Source organism: Sinocyclocheilus rhinocerous, unplaced genomic scaffold (assembly GCF_001515625.1).
Source record: "Sinocyclocheilus rhinocerous isolate Xijiao unplaced genomic scaffold, SAMN03320098_v1.1 scaffold19, whole genome shotgun sequence".
NCBI lineage: Eukaryota > Metazoa > Chordata > Actinopteri > Cypriniformes > Cyprinidae > Sinocyclocheilus > Sinocyclocheilus rhinocerous.
In genome coordinates, this window is record NW_015638975.1 from 1,137,082 (window position 1) to 1,148,897 (window position 11,816).

Genomic DNA, 11,816 nt, shown 5'->3' on the forward strand with positions numbered 1-11,816 from the left:
TCGCATCCAAAATAAAAGTTTTTGTTTACATAATATATGTGTGTATACTATGTATATTTATTATGTCTATATAAATACAAACACATGCATGCATATATTTAAGAAAAATATGTTATTTTTATATATTAAATATATTTATATATAATATAAAATATAAGAATATGAATTTATAAATGTATAAACATGTAACTATTTTCAAAATATATACTGTATGTGTGTGTATTTATATATACATAATACATATACACAATACACATACATGTATAATATAAACAAAAACTTTTATTTTGAATCTAACATAACATATGAATATAATCGACAATTGATTTATGTGAACTGTTTTTGGTTGTTCTAGGAGACTGCAATTTTAATGAAGATATTAGACAGCTACATCCAAGACAACAAAAAATGATGACTGCCATCGGCTGAGGACTTCGAAGTGTTTAATTCACATGGAATTTGTAATTGCTCTTTAATCAGCTGTAATTTGTTTCTTGACTAAACCTATTAACCACCTCCATGTCACAAGAAATGCAACAAGTTACACTTGCATATTTATTTTTTAGAAGATGTCCAGAATTGTATTTTTTTTTTTCAATAATTTGTATTAAATAAAGACCAAATTAGTGAAGTCAGTTGCTCCTGCATGCAACTACAATGTTAAAAGTGTCATAATTTTTTAATCTAAATTTCTACACTCAGTGGAAGTATATTTTTTAACCCAATAGCAGGGGAGTGAGTATTTAGGATTTTGAAATGTAGTGAATTACTCTTGGTGCTTTCAGTGATTGATGGGATTTCATAGAATTCGCTTTCAGATGGTGACCATAAGTGTTTTATGAAAACTGGAAACTTTACACACACTATAATATATCGTATTTATAAGAAAACATCAGAAGTAAATTCAAAACACGGGTGGGAGAAACAAAACAACATAAACTAAAAAGTAAACCCAACATAACAACAACATAAAAAAGTAATCGCAACTAAGGAAAAATGCTGTTTTGAGCAAATTTACATTTTTACAAACAACACAGAACAGAAAACATATGCAAATCTAAGACAAACCTCAGCAACAGACTCATCTGGACGGAAGATCATTTAACATTCTTTTCAAACAAATCTCGACAAGTTACGACAGTTACAATGACAAATCATGAAAAAGCAAATTTCCAAGAACTAAAATACACAGAAAGACTTTGAATAACTCAAGGTAAAAAAATGATATATTGTTTGTTAGCATATTTTTGTCTTGCCCTAAGAACTGAATATATTTCTTGTACAAACATAGTGTGCAAAGAGTAGCCTACCTAAATATCAAATACCAAATATTGGTTCTCTATATATAAATTCATTACATTTGCTAAGACAATAAAAGCGACAACAACCGTCTTTGACCTGGTCTTGTTCTCCATTTAGTCAACACAACACAACATAATTCTTTCCTTTATATACAACCTATATAAATAACAACAATTCATTTTGAACTAGTTCTCTTTGACCTTTGAACTGAAGAGAGGTTATGTTGTGTAAGAAGCCTGGATTATTTATTTATTCATTTTATTCATAATAAGAAGTTTTGTCCTTCTCTTCTGCTTTCAAATAATACAGTAGGCTAGGTAGGCTATAAATATGACACCGTTTAAAAACGGTAAAATTACCATTGAAACCAGACTTTTATTTATAGCCTATGACTCAAATGGGACTCAAAAATATAATTTTAATGACTGGTACATCACTTTCATCAACCTGTACTATCCACAACTATTTATTTTGCATAAGAGGGGGGAAATTGTTAAGATGGATTTGCAAAGTCTGCCTCTATATTTTCCTGGGTCTTTAGAACAACTGTTCATTATTTCATGCATTTCTAGCTAATAATTTTCAAAGTGGATCAGATTTGAAGGAATACAGACTGGTGCAGTTTCTTAAAACCAGTATACAATGATGTCTAAAATAGGCATTGGGCTGTACGTCGTTCAGAAAACAAACTGGGCTGCGTTTCCCAAAAGCTTTGTGAGCCTAAGAAGTTCGCAAAAACGATCGTACGACAGATCTTAATATTACGGTCTGTTTCCCAAAAGCTTTGTAAGCCTAAGAAGTTCGCAAAAACGATCGTACGACTGATCTTAATATTACGGTCTGTTTCCCAAAAGCTTCGTCACTTAAGTAGCACTTGAAAATCATCGTAGATCTACGAGTGCTCTGGAGTAATCGTAAAGCCCGAAGTGCATCGTTGTCTGGAACGCAGCATTAGGTTAGCATTTCAATAAACGAGCGTGTACTACAATTACGAGCCATTCTATAAGGTGACATTTCAGCACTTGACAAACGGATAGCGACTGCTAGCACTTAAAGCACGGCTACGTGCGATTGTGTTAAGTGCATTTTTGGGAAACGCACGTGAAACAATAACAAACGATAGTAAAATGACTCGTAGAAAACGCTCTAAAGCTCTAAGATCAATCGTTATCGAGAAACGCAGCCCAGCGCAGTTCGCGATATTGAGGTCAGTGGGACACGTGACTGGCGCTGTCCAGTTGGATGCTCTGGTGACTAGCGGAACCTGACAATCGCACGATATGCATCTGCTATTAACGTGAATTCCTCTCCTTGGATTAAAATATATAGCCTAGCCTCGGCGTGATCATGGGACAGTGTGGTGTTATTTCTTCGAAGACGGTCTTAGTCTTCCTAAATTTGATTTTTTGGGTAAGTTGCCTACAGTATAAAAGCTGGGATGGATGCAGTGGTTAGCGGCATTATGGCATAGCTCTGCAGGGAGGGATACACGAGCTACAGCGAAAGAGCAGTTGTTTACACGCATTGCACATTGGTTTTGTCTATTTTGTCCCCATGTGTCACGCCTGAGCAATAGCTACTATAGGCTATTTGGTTAAAGTAGCGAATGTCAAATCACATAGGCTACACAAATTATATAGGCCTAATGAAAACGCTGTTTTTAGCTTTGCATTAGACTTAGCCTACATGTCTATCCATAAAATAATGATTACAATAGAAGGAAAGAAAAGCAAGACTACACATTTCAATATCGTTGTATAGGGATTTTTTGTAGAGCAGGGATAATTGTAACACTTTTGGTTTTTGTTCTACAATTTTGTTCTGCGTTTTGTTTCATTTATTCAGAAAATTGTAAAGCTATTGCCTCCAACAACATTAAGATATTAGCAGTCATCACACATGTTAATTAAATTTATATCGATAAACACACACACACACACACACATATATATATATATATATATATATAACAGTAGCTTGTGATGAATAGTAATGTTAATGTTTATCAATACACTGCCTAAAACACTATGTTAATATCATAATACACAGCTTTTAATTTTGACAATTTTAATAAAACTCTATAAAGAAAAACTTGGAAAGAATGTCAATGAAATACATTTTAAAATCTAACTTATTCCACATTTTAATTTTGTAAGAATGAGAAATAAAACTGCTTAAAATTATGTCTGATTTGATATATTGAATAAAATTACAATCATAAAAAATACAAAAGGGTGTTTATTAAAGATTCCATGTCGATAGATAATAATAATGATGATGAATAATGTTATCACGGCCAATGGGAGTAAAGCGGTTTTGCAATTTCACAACAACTAACAATATTTCTGTCGCACTCTTCCCAGGCTGCCGCTGGTATACTGTGCTACATTGGGGCCTACGTTTTCATCACGTATGATGATTATGATCATTTTTTTGAGGATATCTACACTTTCATCCCTGCCATGGTGATAATTGCTGTGGGCACGCTTCTTTTTGTCATTGGTTTCATTGGATGCTGTGCCACCATTCGAGAAAGCCGCTGTGGCCTGGTCACGGTAAACTAGAGTCTAGTACCCCCAATTTTCACATACATAGCTTTGATGATTTTTTATTCAGAATGTTTCCTGATTGTTCTTGTCTAATTTTTCTGCAGTTCTCAGCAGTGCTGCTACTGGTGTTTGCCACAGAGGTGGTTGTAGTGGTGCTAGGCTATATTTACAGAGCCAAGGTTGGAAATAATTAAATAACATGTACATGTGCATGTAAGTAGTTTGAAAGTGTCATTGATAAAACATTGAAATGTCTTTTCTTTTTCTCTGAAAGGTCGAGGCTGTAGTGAATCACTCTATTCAAAAAGTATATAATGAATATAAAGGCACCAACACAGACGCTCCCAGCAGGGCCATCGACTATGTCCAGAGACAGGTAAGACCATCAGTTCCTTTGTCTCTTTTTCCACCATTTTTCCATTTCTCTAAACTTCTCTTCTTACAATCTTTCAATTTTAGCTCCACTGTTGTGGCATTCATAACTACTCTGATTGGATGAACACTCGCTGGTTTATTGAGTCCAAAAATAACAGCGTTCCAGTGAGCTGCTGCAAGCCCAGCATCAGTAATTGCACTGGGACGTTAATGCGACCAGGAGACCTCTACCCAGAGGTAACAGCCTCACACACATTCTACAGACCTGCAGCCCAAAACTATTAAATGATAGTCTAACCGAACTTCTTGTTACAGGGCTGTGAAGTTCTTGTAGTAAAGAAACTCAAGGACATTATGCTGTACGTCATACTGGCAGCATTAACGTTCGCTGCCATACAGGTAAAAAGTCATTTGCGGTCATACACTCAAATGAAGTGGTCATTTGTCACTTAAACAGTGGTCTATGTGATTTTAACAGTAAATACGGGAAGTGTAATATAATGTAAACAGCACATAAAACGTTTTACTTAGAAATAGCCTAATCATAGTAATTACTTGGCTACTCAACAAATAAAGAAATACGTAGACATGAAAGATTGATTTGAAATTAAATTATTTTCTAATCTTATCTGAATATTAAATTAAAGTTTCGGCTAAGATATAACTAGTCCATTACAATACGAAATAATCAGCTTAGCAACATATAGGTAACAGAGACGTTAGATGCCACCACTTGTGGTTGTGTATGAGGCCCGCGGGTTTGCGAGACATGAAAGTAGAAAACATTATAACAGAGAGCTGAAACGTTGGACCCAACTTTTCATGGTACAAGAAGAGCGGTCTGATATACAGCAGAGCCTATGCTCAGACAACAGTGAATGTTAGGAAATATCAAGCTGCGTTCCAGACAAAGTAGGTGTGAATACTCGATTTGAATTTCCCACTTCCGAACATTGTATGTTACATTTCATTAGAAAAAGTGCTTGCTGCAGAGCCAATGAGATGAAGAACACAAGACCCAGGGGGTGAGGTTGGATCCAGATCCAACTCCTCCCACCTTACTTATCCCTAAACCTACCCGTCTTCACCCCCTGATCCCTAAACTCAGCCAACTCCACCCCCTAGATATGGATCCAACCTCGCCCCCTGGATCTTGTGTTCTGCAGTAAGGGGCTACTGGAGCCCATGGATGGAGCTTGACATCCAGCTCCCCCTCTCTGGGCCTCTCTGGGCCAAATGGGTGGTGCAGAGGTCCACCCATTTGGCCCATTTGGATCTGTAGTGAGCACCACTCGTCCAATTACAAGTTCGTTCACAGATATGCAATACAAGATGACACTATTACTCAATGTATCTCAGTGTGTGGCGCTGTTTTTTATTTATTTATTTATTTTATTTTATTGACAACACAGGAATATAGAGTCATAAAAAACATATAAATCTATAAAACAATAAAATCAAAACTTTTAATCTTATATAAAAAAAAAAGTCTTACATCTAATACATCAATTGCCCTTTTGAACAGCAGAGATGTCTTAGCTTTATGATTGTTCTGTTTAGAGATTAAAGAATCGTAAAAGATAATTAAATCAGTAAAAAACAGTTTACCATTTGGTACAGACAACATGTATTTTGCTTTGTGTATATGATTAGTTAAGAAATTTGATTATACTGTGCATCTCCAATAAACCAGTATCACATTCCATAAACAAGATCCTATTGTAAAACAGATCAAAAATAAACAATATATCCAAAAATAGTCAAAAATAATTTTGCATAAGTACAACTTAAAAATAAATGTAAGCTTGTTTATGACTCCTCTTTACTCCTTCAAAACAACAAAATACTACTTTAACCTTTCTACAGTCATTACATGGATCATATTGATTTATTATTTTAGAGTTGCTTGACTTACACTTAATTAGAATTACATATGTATTTATATTGGAGCAAAGTTTCTGGAAAAAGAGAAGGATTATCATGATTACATGATATTTCTAATATAAAAGTCTTTTTTTTTTTATCCCTGATGTAAAGACCACCAGTAGGAACCAGAAGAGAACCAATTATACATGTTTTCATTTTTAATAATGTGAATAAGATTAGGGGAAACACAACAAAAGAGTTTTAAATAATCTTTTGAAGATACATTTATCCCAAGAATATTAAAGGGGTCATATGATGCGATTTCATTTTTTCCTTTCTCTTTGGAGTGTTACAAGCTCTTGGTGCATAAAGAAGATCTGTAAATTTGCAAAGACTAAAGTCTCAAATCCAAAGAGATATTCTTTATAAAAGTTAAGAGTCAACCACGCCTGCCTAAAACGGCTCGTTCTAACACGCCCCCACATATCTACATCACGATCTGGGAAGATTTGCATAACGCCGCCCAAATGTTCACGCAAAGAAAAAAGGCGTAACTTTTATTCTCGCTGTAGTATTGTTGCCGCTGCCGCCATGTCCTGAAGACGCTGTGTGCTTCGTTGTGAAAGCGAAACTACTTTCAAAAGAGGACGATATCCGCTTCGTCATACCTGGAGCTGATCTGTGCTGGTCGCTGAGGAAATACATCAACTTAGTGCTGTGGATCCCCGGATCGGCTTTCACCGTTTTCACCGCTCCTTCGCCGGGACCGCCGTTCTCAACCCCGCCGCCTCAGCTCACTCTATCCCGGCCTCAGCGCACGCTAAGCCGGGGCTTCCCCTCACGCTAGGCCGCTGTGTTTTTCGTTGTGAAAGCGAAACTACTTTGTTTGGTCTTCCAAAAGAGGACGATATCCGCTTCGTCATACCTAGAGCTGATCTGTGCTGGTCGCTGAGGAAATACATCAACTTAGTGCTGTGGATCGCCAGCACATTTTATGGAGGACTGTTTACTGATCCTGGGAGAGTTACGTTAGACTAAAATGCCGGCAGTTCTGACTCACGTAAGTACGTTTTCATTTAAAGGATTTGCCACTGATGATTCAAACGCGAGTTTTGGGCAGTGTAGAATAGCACTTGTTGTTTGTCATTTCTCTGATCACAAATACAGACAGGGTTTTATGTTTACGCGGCACGATGCAATGCAACGCAACGCGTAAAAAGACAGTATAAGTCATTATAATCAGTAATTATGTCCCCACTGGATGCAACAAATGCCTCGTTTGTAATGGGTTTTAATGTTTATGTCTCGTCGCTCAGGCCGGACACGGCATCAACAGTATGTGAGGGGCGTAACATTTCCGTCTCACGCTTGAGGTATTCGGCCAATCACAACGCACTGAATAGCTGGCCAATCACAGCACACCTCGCTTTTTCAGAACGATGAGCTTTGTAAAAATCGACGCGTTTCAAAAAGGCGGGGCATAGAGGAGAAACAATAATGTACAGTATGTGGAAAATAATGTGTTTTTTTAACTTTAAACCGCATAAACACATTTCATTACACCAAATACACAAAATAATGTTCTTTTTAGCAGCATCATATGACCCCTTTAACAACTGCAGCTGTCTTTTACACTGGTTGTTTCTCCTGTTCTTAGGCCAGACATAAAAGTCAAGAAAACAAAATGTTTGTGTTCTCTTTAAAAAAAAAAACAATATGCCTACTATAAAATAAAGTTATAAAGATACTGTGTAATAAAGATACACATAGCATGTAATATTACAATAAATACTGTATTTTAGATATTAATGTCTTCTCAGAAATTGCTTATATTTCTTTAACCAGAGTTCCCACTTCATTTTTACATGTCTCTCCTTCTAAATTCTTGATACCAGATATGTACATTTTTAAAAAACTGCAATCAAATGACCCTTCTCACCAATCCAGTAATTATTTTCAAGGAGACGGTATAGAATATAGAGGGTGAGTCTCAATCAGGCTTTGGCTCGATCACAAAATCCTTCCAGTGCACTGGAATGTTCGCTCCCTAAAAAAATCCCACAATGCACTGCGAAAACCAGGGAGAATCTTTGCTCACTATGGTCCTTCATCAGAAAATATATGCAGTATTAATGCACTTTAAACAGCATTAAAAAGCGAGATCCTGCTGTTGTTGATAAATGATATGAACTATATAACTGTCACAGTTGTGGGCTGTTTGTTGTGTTTTCTTCCTCTGTGCCCATATTTGGTCATGTTCCTGTATTCTCATTATTAGTTGATCCTCATCACCTGTTTGCCCCTCCTTATCTGCCCTATTTATAGTCCTCTTTGTGTTCCGTTGACTGTGGGCTATTGTTTAATGTCACATGTGTTTGTTCAACCTGGAATATTTACCTTCCGTGTATTGTATGGATTCTAATTAAAAGCATTTATGTGGATTACCTTCATCTTCCTTGTCTTCCTTGTATCAACCGTGACAGAATAACCGACCTAAACATGAGAAACAGGAGGTATGAACTGGCCTCTATCAGTGTGGCCCCGCGGGGTGAAGTCAATAACCCTTCTGGGGTCACTATCTTCATATTTCAGAACGGCCGAAACCTGGAGGAATATGTGTGGGAGTTTTTGGACAAATGCCATCTCGCCACATCGCCTCCTCTCATTGACCTGTTCCCTTCCTCAACGCCCTCTCCGCTGGATCCCGTCAGCCCCTCTGCTCACCCTCAGCTCACCATCTGTGGCGTGGGCTCGCCGCTGGTCTTCCCATCTCCAGCTAAGCATTTATGTGGATTACCTTCATCTTCCTTGTCTTCCTTGTATCAACCGTGACAGAATAACCGACCTAAACATGAGAAACAGGAGGTATGAACTGGCCTCTATCAGTGTGGCCCCGAGGGGTGAAGTCAATAACCCTTCTGGGGTCACTATCTTCATATTTCAGAACGGCCGAAACCTGGAGGAATATGTGTGGGAGTTTTTGGACAAATGCCATCTCGCCACATGTGATGACCTCACCTTAATGGAGGGATTCTGGTGCTGGCTGGACGACGATATCCGTTTCGTCATGCCCCAAGCTGATCCCTGCTGGTTGCTGAGGAATTACATTAACTTTGCGCTGTCGTCGGAACTTCAGCCTCCGAGGCCCAGACCTGCGACCCAGCGGCTCCACCATGGCTTCCAGCTCCCTCATCTCCACTGGAGCCCGTCAGTCCACCAACTCCACCAGGCTCCCTCGTCCCTCCGGCTCCGCCTTGGTCAGTCGTCCCCCTACCTCCACCTCAGGACTTCACTCCTCCGTGGCTGGACGACGATATCCGTTTCGTCATGCCCCAAGCTGATCCCTGCTGGTTGCTGAGGAATTACATTAACTTTGCGCTGTCGTCGGATCAGCATTCACCGTGGACAAAGTTGAGTCCAGCCCGGGGTCATCACATGTGAGTGCCGCCAGCCCAGAGTCATCGCCGATCATGGCCACTAACACTAAGCCCAGTCAAAGACCCCCTAACGGCACGGAGATGCCCGAGCCCACTGCAGATGGAGAGCCATCGCCTGCCGCAGTCATTGAGCCATCGCCATCAGGAGCGACAGAGCTGAAGATCGCCCCGGAGCCTGAGCCCCAAGTGTCTGATCAGGTGCGAGAGCTCCGCCTTGGTCAGTCGTCCCCCTACCTCCACCTCTGGACTGCACTCATCCGGCTTTGCCTCGTCCCTCCGTCCCTCCGGCTCCTCCCTCCCTCCAGCTCCACCTCAGTCCTCTGTTGCTCCGGCTCCGCCGCGGCCTTCCGGATCTCCGCCTACACCTCAGTCACCGAAGCCTCCGGCTCCGCCTTAGCCCTCCGGATCCTCGGCTTCACCCTGGCTCTTCGGCTCTCTGTCGCTGCCTCGGGTTCCGCCGCCGTCGATCGGTCCCCTGGAGCCGTCAGCCCTTCCTCCACCTTGGCTCCTCCCTCCGTCGGCTCCACCATGGGCCGCCATCATGACTGTGGCCTGGCTTCTCCTGCTCCAGGTCCCGCCTGTCTCCTCCCTGGCTCCTCCCTCCGTCTGATCCTCCCTGGCTTCTCCCTCCATCTGATCCTCCCTGGCTCTTTTCTCCATCTCCACCTTGGACTCTGGTTGTCGTCCTCCTCCCGGGTGTCTGTCCTCCGCCGGAACCTCCTCCAGTATGTGTCTGCCTGCCTTCCTGCCAGCCCTTTTCCATCCCACTTCCACTCCTTTGTCCTCCTCCTAAGTCCCCCTCCGTCCCACCCTTTTTCTCTGCGGCACGAGGTCGCGCCTTCCGGGAGGGGGCGAAATGTCACAGTTATGGACTGTTTGTTGTGTTTTCTTCCTCTGTGCCCATATTTGGTCATGTTCCTGTTCTCATTTTCTCATTATTAGTTGATCCTCATCACCTGTTTGCCCCTCGTTATCTGCCCTATTTATAGTCCTCTTTCTGTTCAGTTGACTGTCGGTTATTGTTTAGTGTCACATGTGTTTGTTCAACCTGGAATATTTACCTTTTGTGTATCGTGTGGATTCTAATTAAAAGCATTTATGTGGATTACCTTCATCTTCCTTGTCTTCCTTGGATCAACCGTGATAATAACCCTACTGATTCTAACAGATAATGCAGAATATTTGAAATATGTTCTCATAATATTTCCTGTCATCATTCTCAGTGTAATTGTATGTTTTGACCATTGTTTCCTTTTCTGTGCACAGATGCTTGGGCTGCTGTGTGCGTGTGTGGTCCTTTGCCGCAGAGGTCATGACCCTGCCTATGAACTGCTTATCAGCACGGGTATAGATGCCTGAGAGGTACCGCATGGCATCATGGGTACGGCTGGTCCTCCCAGCCAGTGTACTGTACATATTTAAACTGAATCAGGCTACCACTTTTCTACACTAGTATTAAAACCAGTTTCAGTACCTTTGTTTGACATAAAATCAAAGCTTTGACAGCTTGAATAGCCACACACTGCTTTAGTTTTGAAGAAAATGTTCCTAAAAATTTTCCTAGAAGTATTGAATCGTTTCTTTATTTACAGCACTACTGATATTTGCTAGAGTCTGATGAGCAGAAAATAATCAGTCAGTTGTTTATTATATTGTAAATATTTTACACTAATTGATTTCATGCGTCATGGTAATGTGCTATCATGTGTTATTAAGTAGTTGTTAGGCCAAAGACTGAAGTCACTGGTTGACATAGTTCAGATATTTCCCTTATTTACAGTATGTGTTGTAGAAGTAATCCTTCTGAGTCATAATGAAGAAGAAAGATTGTTTTAAATTTAAATTATTTTCTGACAACTTTCCTTGCTTCTTATTTCGAGCTTATCTTTAGAGAAATATTGATACAAAGGGTTTAAACTAAATCATTACTTTTAACTCTTGCAGCAGCATTAAACTGGCAATTAACAACAAGGTTACATAACATAAAGCATGAATTACACTATCAGTCAAGTATTTGGCAGTAAAACAATCAAAAGTGCAAGTCTAACAAAACAGTTTATTATAAAAAGGCATTTTTTCCCCCCCGGAAACTGTTATATAGTAAAATGGTTGTGCAATGCCTGGGACCAGGAAAAAAATGTATTCTATGAGTGACACTGCTGTATGTCACTCTAACGGAAGTGTTACTCTTAAAAGGTCACTGACATGAATGCGCATATAATACTCACAATGTTCACTGTAGCATGAAAACACTCATGTTTTCACATTATTTGATAAATTCATGCTT

At 39.6% G+C, this 11,816-nt stretch overlaps 2 protein-coding genes across 4 annotated transcripts in view; both read left to right on the forward strand.

Annotated features, from left to right (window-relative positions):
• LOC107750640 (neuromedin-B-like) overlaps positions 1-464 on the forward strand; it is a 1,545-nt gene extending 1,081 nt beyond the window's left edge. The window contains exon 3 of the mRNA XM_016566129.1: positions 356-464. Within this exon, the coding sequence (XP_016421615.1) occupies positions 356-412 (57 nt within the window). The 3' untranslated portion in view covers positions 413-464. The remainder of the gene's footprint in view (positions 1-355) is intronic.
• A 2,087-nt stretch (positions 465-2,551) lies between these two features.
• LOC107750509 (tetraspanin-3-like) lies at positions 2,552-11,605 on the forward strand. 3 transcript variants are annotated; one of them, XM_016565918.1, is made up of 7 exons: positions 2,552-2,712; positions 3,666-3,857; positions 3,956-4,030; positions 4,126-4,227; positions 4,311-4,463; positions 4,542-4,625; positions 10,796-11,605. In XM_016565918.1, the coding sequence occupies exons 1-7, from the start codon at positions 2,650-2,652 to the stop codon at positions 10,886-10,888; spliced, it is 762 nt and encodes a 253-aa protein (XP_016421404.1). In that variant the 5' UTR covers positions 2,552-2,649; the 3' UTR covers positions 10,889-11,605. The 3 variants fall into 3 exon arrangements, with proteins under 3 accessions (XP_016421404.1, XP_016421405.1, XP_016421406.1); XM_016565919.1 differs by lacking the exon at positions 10,796-11,605 and adding an exon at positions 8,576-8,649; XM_016565920.1 differs by lacking the exon at positions 4,542-4,625.
• Positions 11,606-11,816: the final 211 nt, after the last annotated feature.

Excerpts from the sequence above, each read along its gene's own strand:
- LOC107750509 (XM_016565918.1), top strand. The coding sequence starts at position 2,650 with ATGGGACAGTGTGGTGTTATTTCTTCGAAGACGGTCTTAGTCTTCCTA. Across the intron at positions 3,858-3,955 it reads GCCGCTGTGGCCTGGTCACG|TTCTCAGCAGTGCTGCTACT; the intron begins GTAAACTAGAGT and ends ATTTTTCTGCAG. Across the intron at positions 4,228-4,310 it reads TCGACTATGTCCAGAGACAG|CTCCACTGTTGTGGCATTCA; the intron begins GTAAGACCATCA and ends TTTCAATTTTAG.